At 41.7% G+C, this 12,934-nt stretch overlaps 1 protein-coding gene across 2 annotated transcripts in view; it reads left to right on the top strand.

Annotated features, from left to right (window-relative positions):
• Positions 1–12,934, top strand: part of RSU1 (Ras suppressor protein 1) — a 177,600-nt gene that overhangs the window by 15,724 nt on the left and 148,942 nt on the right. Inside the window, exon 3 of one of the 2 annotated variants that reach the window (XM_037060771.1) lies at positions 5,576–5,626. The exons of the other annotated variant lie outside the window; for it this stretch is intronic. Within the exon in view, the coding sequence (XP_036916666.1) occupies positions 5,576–5,626 (51 nt within the window). The remainder of the gene's footprint in view (positions 1–5,575; positions 5,627–12,934) is intronic. 2 annotated transcript variants of the gene reach the window in all.

Below are 12,934 nucleotides of genomic sequence, written 5' to 3'. Positions count from 1 at the left end.
CTCTCTTAAAGTGCTACCCGAGGAATAATTTGCTTTCTAATTTGCCAGAATGGAACTGCAGAGACAATTTCCAGCGTGCCGCATCTTTGTGATATGTTGGGCTATTTTGAAAGCTAGTCTGTGATTTCATCTTAGCGCACTGTGGATTCATCATGCTTATTTTTCTCTTCTGATGCTGCCTACTTTTATGCTGAAGAAAGAGGAAAAAAACAACATATTTTAAATAATAATATCTTGCTCCATGTGTCATTAGAAAAGATGATTCTTTTTCTAGAGGTGTTTACTTAGTCCTTTGATTTTTCTGATTTTATTTCATTAAAACATTGGCTGTACCTCCAGTCCTGTACCTTCCCTGGTTTCCATCTCTTTGCTCAGATATGGAAGCAGCGGCTGCTTCATAACCTCCAGTTTCCCTGTGTCTTCAAGTCTAGCTTCAGGGCCTGGCGTACCTCTGCCCTGCAGCATTTTTGGGTGTGTCATCCATCCCACAAGCAGTCATTCCCTCCTGAGCTGCCATTATCCTTGCTGATATGTTCTCTTTTGTCCAGGATCCTGTTAGGGTTTGGGTACATGTTCTGTGTTCCCTAAAATGAGTGAGTGTGCAGTTTGTTACCCAAACCAGGGTAGTTTTGAGAGGAGCAGCAGACACAACCCAAGGCGGCCCCGGGCTAAGCAGGGTACCATGGTCCACATTACTTCCCTAAGGGTCTCCAAGGCAGACACTTGGCACTCTCAGCGTGCTCCATGAATACCCAGCCAGTGAGTCCTTGATTGTCCTACTTGTGACATTTTTGAACAAACCAGGTTCTCTCTGAGCCTTTTCCTGCTGATTTCCTTTTTGTCTGGATAGCAGATGATCACCAATCCGACATACAGTGCCAGCATCCCCACCCCGTCACCCCTTTACTCAGACACCTCCCTCCCAATATTCTGTTCCCCTCGTTCGTTTTGGCCTGATACGGTGTTCACCCAGACCCCTGGTTAAAGGCTAGAGACGGAGAGGCAGGGACTGCGTGGCAATGCTCGTCTGTGCATGTCCGCGTGCCCCTTAGTCACTTAGTTGGCTCTGGAAATATACTCTGCTTTGAAAATGGCTGGGCGAAGAAGAGTTTAATATTGCTCTAGGAACTTTAATAACAGATCTCAGTGTTCTGGTGGTGCTCGTTCTCCACAGTTTATGACCAGCAGGACCAGGAGTGCGGTTCACACGCAGAAGGTCTCCCACTGTGCGACTCAGGTTAGCAGCGCAGGCCCCTGGGTGCGGCCGCTACCATTTTCCCAAAATGTTTGACTAGAGCGGCTTTTGTACTTTAAAATAATTTCTTCTATTTTGGTGTACCTTTTTCCCCCTTCCTTTTTCTGAGTTTCTTTGAGCCACGCTGACAGTTGCGGGCAAACAAAGCCTCACCGGATTAAGAAAATGCTCCTCCCCTCCTTTTTAACGGTGCCACTCACGGTGGATCACGTGGCCAAGTGGGAGGGCCTGGTGGCCCTGCAGACAGCCCTGCCTGTCCCTTCTCAGCTCCCTCATTGTTGCTCCTGCCAGGCTTTGTTATTGGCCCCTTGACTTTGATGCTGTTCATCGGTACTTCTCTCCCTATAGATTGAGCAAGGAGTGCTTTGTTGCCCTAAGTATTTACTTCAAGATTTTTTAATTAACTTTTTCTTTTCTCCTAATTTTTCTCCCTCTTACGTACTTTTAGCATGTAGCCCTGTAACAAGAGTGAGGAAGATAAAAATACATTCTAATGATGTGATCTGCTAAAGCCACAACTGGATTTCTGTTCTCTATTAAAAAAAAAACAAACAAGTTTTAACACTTTCTTTCTTGCTAAATGCTTGTTGAAATGACACAGTGAAATGATTAGAAAGAACCAGCTTTCCCTAATTAATTTTTCATTGTTACCTAGGAGAAGAGCAAAATTTCTTTCTTTTTAATTAGTAAGTTTTGTGGTATTTTCGGAAAACTTAAGGCAGTAATGTAGCAACATCAGTGTTCTTTTGTAACCACAGCTGATTTCTGTGGCACTTAAATGGAGTAGTCTGCTAATGCATGAGGTGGCTAGTTGTCTGCTGGTGATAATTTGCCCCACCCTTCTACGTAATAAAACCCCTAATCTTAGCTGGCTTCTGTGTAAATGAGAAACTACTGTTTTTTGTAACTGTTACTATTTGTGGTTTGTTCTCACATGAACGTGGTCATAATCTGAACTATGACTCTATTTCATCTGGTTAGGTAGGAGGGTAAGTTCTTTGAGATTTTTTTTTATCAAACTATATAACAGAGATAAGGGAACACTATTTGATGGACAAGAAAATTGTAACTGATAAGTAAAAATGTATGAACTGTTTTTGCAGTGTCTAAAATCTTAAATGTCATGTGTGAAGACACCATTTTTGACTCTTAAAAACCGCAAAAAATGCTGTTCTCCTACTTTTCCTTTTTCTTCCTCCTTCCGTAGTTGTTTAGTCCTAACCCCAGTACATGGAACAGAAAAAGAGGTGTGACTTAGAGCAGCGGTGGGAACCTGAGTGGGGTGGGGAGAGTGTCTTGGTGGGGTGATGAGCCTGGTCAGGAAGGTCCAAAGCCAGGCAGGTGAGGAGGGTGGAGGCAGGTGAGGAGGGTGTGTCTGAACAGAGTAGGTGTCCGGGTGGGAGGAAGGGGTGGAGGGGAGTCAGTTACTGCGTCACTACACTGGGTAGTTGAAAGGCCTCAGAAGAATCCAGAGTCTGCTCATATATGGCTTAGCAGGAATAAGAAAACACAGGTGAGCCTCCGGGGCCTGAGCGTCTCAGTGGTGATTCCTTAGGGTGGATTCTTAGCTGCCTGGAACATATTTTGTCTCTAGATATGAACCATTAAGACATTAAGAAATTAAGGTTTCGGGAAAGCCCAGTCAGAAGTGTCCAGCAGTGTCCTTTATGCCCAACTGGTCATGTGCCTGTAGCCTGGCATAAGCCATCAGTTTGCATGTCCCTAAACATGGGAACAAGGTGGCCCGGGGCACAGTGGGGCACTTTCAACTTTAAACAGAACATCTCTAGCTAACCTGCTCATCCCGATCTTGACCAAGAACCAGTATCAGACTTCCAAATTTCCCTGCAGATAGGGGTAGAGCTGTAGGATAATTCTATCCTACATAATTCTATGTAGGATAATTCACCAATAGAGAGCTATTGGTGAAATAAGTAAGTAGGTTAAAGGTGATGGAAGATGGACTCTTAGGGAAGGGAATTGCACATATGGAAAGGAAGGAAACTTGAATGAATGGGTTCATGCTGAATGGAATTGGGTTGTTGGTGTGAACTCATGGTTTTCAAAACGATAATAGCAAAGTCAGTATATGGGGAGAGGGGTGTGCACTGCCTGTGTACTCTAGCACTCCCCCTGCCAGGGGCTGAGAATCCTGAGCCCCGGATGGCAGTGCACACACCGAGTGCCCAGATTTTGGCTTATGTGCACATTTTCCACAAAAAAGGAACCACAGCTTATTACAGAAATGGCTAATTCCAGGGCTATGGCAAAAGAAGCACAAGATGAGCTTGACTGTCTTGTGCCAGAAAGCCAGACAGTGCTCCGAGTGACGGGACGTGTCGAAGGGACTCTGCAGCCAGGTTGGACAGGCTCCCACTGGCCAGCCGGGTCAGTCTGGATACCAGCGTCCGTAATGATGATAGACTATAATCCATTGACTAGATAGGAGACCACAAAACTGTCCTAAATAAATAAATAAAGTGAGATTCTCCGCAGCAACTGTGTTGATATTTTGGACGGGATGCGTCTGTTGTGGGGGCTGCACTGTAGGGTGCTGAGCAGCATCCCTGGCCCCTGGTTTCTGGATGCCACTGCATTAGAGCAGTTCTATCCAAAAGAAATATAATACAAGCCACATACGAAAGTTTACATTTTTTAGTGGCCATAGTTGTTGGAATCCAGAATGTTCCCAAACATCGCCAAATGTCCCATGAGGGTCCAAATTACCCTGGCTGGGACCATGAAATGCATGTGGAACAGGATACTTATAAATAAAGTCCTCCCTTCCGCCTGCCCCACAAAAATACTCATCACAGAGGGGAAAAAATAAACTGACAGTGCACAAGCCTGGCAGGCACAAGTGATCAAGGTAAGTGGTCAAATGAAGATTGTGTGCTGCCTGACAGGATACAACGAAAGCATAGCATTTCTTCCATATTCCTGCTAAAGATGCTTAGCAGAAATCTAAACAGGAAACTAACGACAAATCCACAGGGAGGGTATGTTACAAAATAACACGTGGCCTGCAAGCTACACGATTGCCATGGTGGTTGTTCCTGTCGAGAAAAGAGAAACTTGAGGTAAAGGTGGCTTGAAGAGACCTGGCAGCCGCTGCCTGCGCCACGGATTCTGGCCGGGATCTTTCTTCTCAATGATCGGAGCTTTGGTGAGACTCAGATGAGGGCTGAGGATTAGACGGTAATGATGTAGCATCTTACTTCAGTTTTGACATTGAAAGCTGTGATATGGTCACACAGGAGAATGTCTTTATAAGAATGTCCCAGAGTTTATGGGGGGCTAGGCCAGGAGCTTAAATTCAATGGCTCAGGGCAGAAAAATAGGTCTTCTGTATTTTGAAGTTTTCTATAGCTTTGTGATGGTTAAAAAAAGAAAAAACACTCAATAGTTGTGGTCAGGAGTGATACATATTTTCTTCTAAGCCTGGGGTGGTTTAACACCGTGACCCTTCTTGAAAAGAGTTTTTCTTCTCATCTCCTTAAGGAAACAGCTCTACTGCCTTTTTAGTTGCAGTAACATACTGTGTGTGTATGTATGATGTATGTATGATGTATGTATGTATGTATGTATGCTGGTCACACAGTGAAGTTTTATAACCCAGAATAAAATGAAGAGCAGGTCCCTTTTTTGTTGGGCCTTTTTATTTCGGTGGAACTGTACTCATTTTATTTTTTTTTATAGTCGGAAAAGCCATTTTTTAGGCAAATCCAACGTTGTTCAGCAGGTTACTCCTCCATGATGTTTGAAAACTGGCGAATAGCCTGTAGGTGCATTAGAATGTTAACCAAACTTTTTTAGAGAAAAATTGTTCAAATTCTGATCATCTGATATAATGCATAGACGGATTTCTGGGTTGACAGTGGGCATAGATGAAGTAAGGTGCTGCCATTCTTCCATTACGGGAGCTTTTTGTCCCCATGTGATAGGTTTTAGCCCAGGTGAGGGCTCGGTGCCTCTGCACACCCTGGGCGGGTCTCCGACTGGCACGGTTTATTGAGACTGATCACTGAGGCTGGGCTGGCAGAAACAGGTCTGCGAGCAGAGCTAGCTGGCCCTTGAAATGTCTGGTCCTGCGACATTAATCTCATTAGCTCTAACTTGCTGTGCTGATTGCTCGGCTAATTGCATGACTTTTCTTAATTTGGTTTAACATTTAACAGACAGTGTTATGTGAATCCTTGAGTCTATTTTTGTGAGCGGTAACACTTCAAACTGTGAAAATGATTTAGCACTTTACCTTGTAGGAGTGTGGCTGTAATTTGGGTGCATTAACTGACTGTGATTTTTTTTTTTCTTTTGCAGTCTCCTTAGCCCATATCACGCAGCTGGTCCTCAGCCACAACAAGCTAACAAGTGAGTTGCATTTATCATTTGTTTCATGGTTTCTGACTTGTAAGTAACATAGTGATACCACTGACTCCTGTTTCCTTAGAAATGCTGATGACAGGTGTGTGTTTGCGGAATCCTGAGACTTGTTTTGGTGACACTAGTCACATGAGCATGTTGTCTTCCCATATTTGGTGCTTTGCTCCAGTGTGGGGATTCTTTCCAGGCGTGTATGTGAACTTGAGAAAGTGACATTGTTTCTCTGGGATGATAAAGGCTGCAGTGACCTGAGCTGCTAAGCCGTTCTTAGTATTTCATGAAAAATTATTAAAAAATTAGAATAAGAGTTTTTAAAAATTTCATCTATACTTCCTCTTTGAAAGGGAAAATTTACCTTTTGAAAATTTCCTTTTTTAATTAAAAAAACACAATGCTACCTAAATTATATAAATTTGAATCTGCATTTTAAAAATTCTTGAGTCTGGTTTCTCTTGGGCATCAGCACTATCATGGCATGGTTAACTTGCAGGAGATTTGATACCTGCTTGTATAAGAATACCTTGTGTGAATGATTTGGGACGTTTTATTTCTAGAGCTGTGGCTTTAAAGATTTTAATGACAGGGACGCACTCTCCTTTTTCATTCCTAATTGACTGTCACTTCTTTGTGCTTGCCATATTTCCTGCAGACTCGAGTGATTTTCTAATCATGTGGCAAGAATTTGTTTGGGAGCTTTCCGAGTCCAATGAAATTGAGCAGAGTGTCATCTTGAGGGATTTGTGCCGTGAATGTATGTGGATGTGCCTCATACACAGCTCGAAGCAGTGTCACTGAGCTGTTGATTACTGAGCATTAAGAGTGGCAGGGCCCCTCGTGTGAAGGAGACAGGCAGATTAGTTCATTGCTAGCACAAAGTGCGTATGTGGAAGGCAAAGGCTGAGTGCCACTATGGTCACATCTGAGTAGCGGGGGCCGCAGAAATGGAAGTGAGGGCTACAAGTCACGTGTGATCGTTTTGTAACAGGTAACATGCTGTTTCTATTTGCTCTTTGTATTTTTTTGTAGCAAATGGTCCCGTTGTCCACTGAGAGTCTAGTCCCAGCCAGAGGGGTGTGCTGTTTGTTTGGAGGGGCGGAAGGCATTGTGCCTCAGTTCCCCAAGAGTCTGTGAGCAGAGGTCCCTGACGCTGTGACCACATAGTTCATAAGACTATTTCTCAAACTTACATTGTTAGAGCTGGGTCATTAAAGTGAAAGACTTTGCATGTAAGCAAAAAAGCAAAATGTGCTTTATTTCTAGTATATTGTTAATTGATCTGTTCTTCAAAATTCTTTCAGATATTAGTAGTTTACTGCTTTTTACATGTCCACAAAGATAGAAATTTCAGGGATTGATGGATCAGTTTCTTTCTCCAGGCTTATGATAAGGAATTAATTTAGAGACACGTATACAGAGTTAAATTGTGTCTGTGAAGAGTTTGACTGAATAGATCCAAACTTCATATTTCTTCTTTCCCTGTTTTTTTCTCTGTTTTTTTTTTTCTCATTTGAGAAACTCTTATCCAGTCAACTCTAATTAATCGTCTTGGTAAATTCTGTTTCCTGCCACAGTGAGTGGTGTCAGTGACACCTGGTCTGTTTCACTAAGGTCAAATTAGCATCTTTTACTGTTTTTCTGGCATTTGAATGAATGGCTTTGCAACAGTTTTTCAAGTGTTTATAGAAAACATGTCCATTTGATGGCAATATAAATATGCATTATGTGTAAGTGGCCGAGCACACCCTCCTGTCACTTTCTGTTGTAATCAGTGTCTTTCACTTTCTGGGGTTTTTAATAGGGACCGGCTGACAACGCTGCGTTAACACCACCGGGACGCAAAAGCTAACCTCTCAGCACTGCTTTCATCTTGCAGAAGTATTTGTGTTTTTCTCTCAGCATTCCAATCTCTGACATTTCTGCTGTGGACCCAAGGAATGAATGACTGGCTTGCTCATACTGGGGCCTTGATCTGGGGACACCAATTGACGCCACATGCTTGAGTCCGTATCTGCGGGACCATGTGAACACTATGGCATTGAGTTAACTTGCTTTCCCACTGGGTGGTTTTGACATTGACAGGTCCACTTGATGCAATAAAAATGAGGCCACAGGGAAGGTAAAAGTGGCTTGATGACCCTTAAATTCTCCAAGATTTTGTGAGCGGAAATTATTGAGGTTTTCTAAATTATCATTAAAAATAATTCAAAATTGTCATTAAAAATACTTCAAAGTTGTCAAGCTAATCACTGCTAGAGGTTCAGCATTATTACAGTGTCACTGCTGAAATTTACACCTGGCGGACCAAGGCAGTGTTGATGAGCTTTGGAAACTGAGAAGTTGGTGGGAAATTGCCCTGCTTGCAAACCACTTTCCTAGATGCATGCATGCCCAGGACGTATTTAAGGAGGCTGGAGGCCGAGTATCAAGTGAACCTTTTCCTTCTGCTGTGACCAGGCAGGCACGCACAATCTGGGAACTCCGCCGAGGCTCACCTTGGCCCAGTGGGAATGGTTTGCAGAGTAAAGCTCACCAGGATGCCCCTTCAGAAACACCACTTTCCCCGAGACACTGCAGACATCCAGTAGAAGGCGTTTGCCCACCTTCTGATCCAGCTCTGCTCTGGCCCTACATCCAACAGCCAGCCTTTTCTTCCCACAGGCTGCTGCAGGAAGATTTTTCCGCCTTCTTTTCCCTGTGCCTAGCCCAGCTCTGTTCCAGGCCACCTTGACCCCTCTCTTCTACTCTGCAGAGGTCTTGCCCTGATCCTCCCCTCCAGACCCCCTGACTGTCCTGGCCAACTCGAAATCTTTCTTCAGCAAACTCTTGCTGTTCATAGACTGTTCACACTAGTGTTGCATCCTCTTGTTCTTTTATTGCTTCTTGTTTCCTCTTTCTCTCCAAATACAGCTTAGGCTTTATTGAAAGCGGGACTATGTCCTTGTCTTCTTTCATATCCTATTCTTGCTGAGCACGTAGTGGCTTCCCAGTAATTACCTATGTAAACCATTTGATAGAAGGAAGCAGTTGATGATAAGGAAAAGCTGGCCTGAGGAGAAGTGGCTGGGTGGGAACTGGATGGTTTCTGGGGTCTTCAGGCTTCCCCAGATGGGGACTTGAGCAGGTGTGCAAACTTCCATTTCTAACTCATGGGCTCATTTCAAATGCACTGGACAGTGAGAGTTCTAAAGAAACTACCTATGTCCCTGAAGCTGGTGTCATAACACCTTTGGAGTTACTGGGGCCCTTTCAGACTTGAGGAATGATGTGCTGGGATGGCACTCCTCATGGACACCTGACAGTCCGCAGGTAGGGCAGGCTGGTACCTTAAGGAGCCACGGGTGCTGCTTCTGCCCATGACCTCGTGGGCCTTCTTTTCCTCTCTCTGTCTCACGGCTTCTAGGCCTGTTACTCCTTCACTTAAAGTTAGTTTTATATGCATATTTAAGGTCCGAAATTATTGACTAATTTCTTCATATAATTAACTATGTTATATTTTATATGTTTCTCGATGTGAAAAGCCCTGTCTGATGCTATTTTGTGTTTTACCTCCTCACCCCCACAAAAGTACCCAAAGCATGGTGAACATGCACCAAATACTCTGGTAATACAGGTGGGTAGTGGGTTGGTAGGTGATGAGTTGTGCCAAGTCCCAGTGGATGGAGATGATACAGCCACGTTCTGGCTTTGGGTTTCTGAAGAGGAAACACAGTTATTCCAAAGTCTGTCTTCCTCTGTCTCTGCCCAGCTCCTGCACCCGTTCCTTTGTGATTACCCTCTTATAAGCCAATGTTAGCTAAGATTTTTTTAAAAAAACCTTTAATCTGACCCCTGTCCCTGATGGTGTTTGGAAGTGTTGGTTTTGTAAATGTTTTTCTATTTCTTTAAAAGTTTTTTTTTATTTTTTGAGATAGCCATTTTAACACTGGTCCACTAGAGGTCACTGTTGAGGTAGGTATTTTCCCCCCCCTCAGGTCTTGTGCCTAACTACTAAAGATTAAAAAACAAAATTACGCTGGATGAAATTTTTTGAAAGCTCTTCAGCTCTGTTTAGCAGGGCATGTTGCTCTTTTCAATTACATAGTGCAGTTTAGCATAATTAAAGTAGACCATCCTATAAGGAGCTATGTTATTTTTCTGTTTTGCTCCTATAATGTACATTCATTTTTGCATATCATTTTTCAGTATTTACTATGGCTGTTCTCTCAAGTTAGAAATTGTTTTCCAATATCTTTAAATTGGAAGGATTTTATTGCCTTTTGTAGTATTTTGTATTAAGTATATGTGAGGTAGAAGAAAGTTTAAAATATATATATTAAAAAATATGAAAAGTAAAAAATATATTTACATATTTTAAAATACACACACATATATGTATATTATATATCTATAATATATATGTAATCACATTGTAATTTAAAAATAACCACATAAAACTCAGGAAAATGTGAATTTTGTGCATATTTATACTGAGTTTTCTACCAAATACCACTATGTAGGAAAGAATACTGTACCTTATAAAATGAATTACATTCTGCATCAGTGATAAAGTGATCTTTGGGCATTAAGCTTTTAACGTGAAGCTTGCTTAACATTAAAAGTAATTTTATTCTTACAGCAAAACCCATGTATAGATATTGGTAGAACATTAAACGTAACGTTTTTCATTTTGTGACCCATTCATATTGAGGGTTAAGCACTCATCATTTCATGGAAGAAATGCTAAGCATATCTTTTTGCTCTGTGCAAACACTGAGCAGCCGGCTCTGTGTAAACCTTTCCTAAGTGTGGGTCTCTGAATGTAGTAGCTTAGCTTTATACTTTGAACTTTTAACTGCCATGTGAAATCTTTTTTTGAGGTATTAGCAGTTTTGCCTGCAGTTTCAGGCCTTAATGTGACCACAGCTTGTCATTTAACGTATCGGAAATGGCTAGGCAGGCAGTAAACTTAAGTTTTATGGCAAAACGTGAGTTTTTTTAAAACACGTTATTTCCTATTACTTAGCTGGTGTGTGAATTTCAAATTACAGTGAACAAGAAATGCTAGGTGTTTTAGTGATTTCAGTAATTTCTTTATCAAAGAGAATGTTCTAAATACAAGTTAATACAATGTTTTAAAATTTCATGCAGATGGTATGTATTGGTGGGATTTCCGTAAGTGTTACTATAAATTAATTAAGCACCATGATCTACATAAATAATGCATTCTCAAAATATGCAGATCCAATTGTAATGAAGAAAATTAAGCAGGTTTTTCAAAGCATAATAAATTGAAATGCTTTCCTACAGACATAATAAGATTGTTGAGATGAATGAGAAAACTTAACTATCCCAATTCATAAGAATGACCTTCACCAGTCTTTCAACACCTTCCTGTTCCAAAGTCTCTAGTTATTTCCACTTTCATAGATTATTTGTCATACCTTATGCAAAAGTTCTTGTGCATGGCTTGTATGAAATTAAACTACGAGGGGGAATATGCAAAATAAATCATCTCTGTGTTATGAATTTGTCTTGTGACAATGTCAAAACAACTTGCCGTTTGCATTTTAACAAAGTATAAATGTATTTATACTACAGAGGCTTTGATCAATAGCTTATTTTTTTAATCCGTATACATTTAGCAGTTTCTTACTATGTCATCATTTGAAAGGCTGGGTTTGAAAAAATATATATGTAGCATTTTTGAGTCTGACAGCCATGAATTACACAATAGCTGTTGATGGTACCTACCAGTGGGTAGGTTATCATAAAATGCTGCCTGCAGTTGGCAGTTGGGCGTTATTTCTGGTCTGAGAAGGTAAGCGTGCAAGATCACCCCAAGAAAGAATCTGCTGGTCCTGTAGTCCAGAAGCAGCACACTCTAAGGTCGATGGGTGGAGCTGGTTCTTGGCGGCATTGTGTCCTCAGCTCAGAGACGGCAGTCCCTTAATCTCTCTCTTGCCAGTCCCACCAACCACAGTGGACCTCTTCTGAAGAGTCCCTTTTCTTGGCGTCCTGCTCTGTGCTAGAGGAAGCTACCCGTGTGGTGTATTAGCCCTTCCACTGTATATTTCTAAGTGGGAGACTTCAGTCGTGAGAATTTCAGAATGCTGGGAGGCTGTGAACAAAATAACGTGGGGACAGATTGAACCTGTCCCTTTCCAAGTCATAACTAGGTCATCTGGGGGAGCCGATGTTGGAAAGGTTTCCCTTACCGTTTGTAATAGAACTTTCAAACGGAATTGATTTAATAGCAAAATGTATACCTAAATGATCTGTTGACAGTTTGTCCTGGATAATGTGTGTGTGTGTGTCCACAGTGTGGAGTCAGGAAGGAGATCGTGTTCTGCGAGGTGCAGTACTTACCTATATACGGCCTTCTTCTAGAGCAGCTTTTCTTTTCATTTTGTAAGTCGCTGACCTTTTTAAAGAGTAGGGTGAAAGCTGAGTTCATGATCCCTAGAAATGTGCACGGAATGGTTTTAATTTCAACAAGCTTGTGGATCCTGTTAAAATTATCTGTGAAGTCTTTGGGGCTGCACGTAGCTCAGATTTAAAAACCCTAGAATAGGAGGAAGATAACATTAATATACAGGGTGGGGCAAAGGTAGGTTTACAGTTGTGAGTAGGCAAAACACAGAGTTTATTCTTATTTAATCATTATTGTGTTATTTTTCCTATGAACACTTCTAAACCTACTTTTGTCTAATTGCAGTGTGCATACATTAATGCTATTTCTTAAAGAAGATGCTTCCTGGAAATTCATATAAAACTTTAAAAAGATGATATTTAATGTAATGCAAAATTCATTTTTCAAAAAAATTTATTGTGTTTTTTCCATTACCATTTATCTCCTTTATACCCTCTTCCACCTCTAGACACATCCCTCCCCCCACAGTCACCACGCTGTTGTCCGTGCCCCTGAGTCCTGGTTCTTTTTTGCTAGATCCCTACACCTACTACCCAACTCCCCATACCCACCCTTCCCCCTGAGAGCGTCAGCCTGCCCTCCATCTATGAGTCTGTCCCCATTTTCCTTGTTAGCTCAGTTTGTTCATTAGATTCCACATATGGGTGAAATCATATGGTATTTGTCTTTCTCTGACTGGCATTCTTGATAGTTTTTAAAAATATATAAGTTCCACTTCATTTACGTGCTTAAATTAAAAATTTTAAATAAAATAAGTATTTATTTTTAATTATATTTTATTGATTATGGTATTACAGTTGTCCTGATTTTTCCTCCTCTGTCCCCTCAATGCAAGAACCCCCCCCCCTGCCCGACTCCCTCAGGCAATCCTCCCTCCGCTGTTCATG

Source organism: Sturnira hondurensis, unplaced genomic scaffold (assembly GCF_014824575.4).
Source record: "Sturnira hondurensis isolate 20B ecotype Veracruz unplaced genomic scaffold, ASM1482457v3 Scaffold0012488, whole genome shotgun sequence".
NCBI classification, from domain to species: domain Eukaryota; kingdom Metazoa; phylum Chordata; class Mammalia; order Chiroptera; family Phyllostomidae; genus Sturnira; species Sturnira hondurensis.
This window is presented reverse-complemented; position numbering and strand designations above follow the sequence as displayed.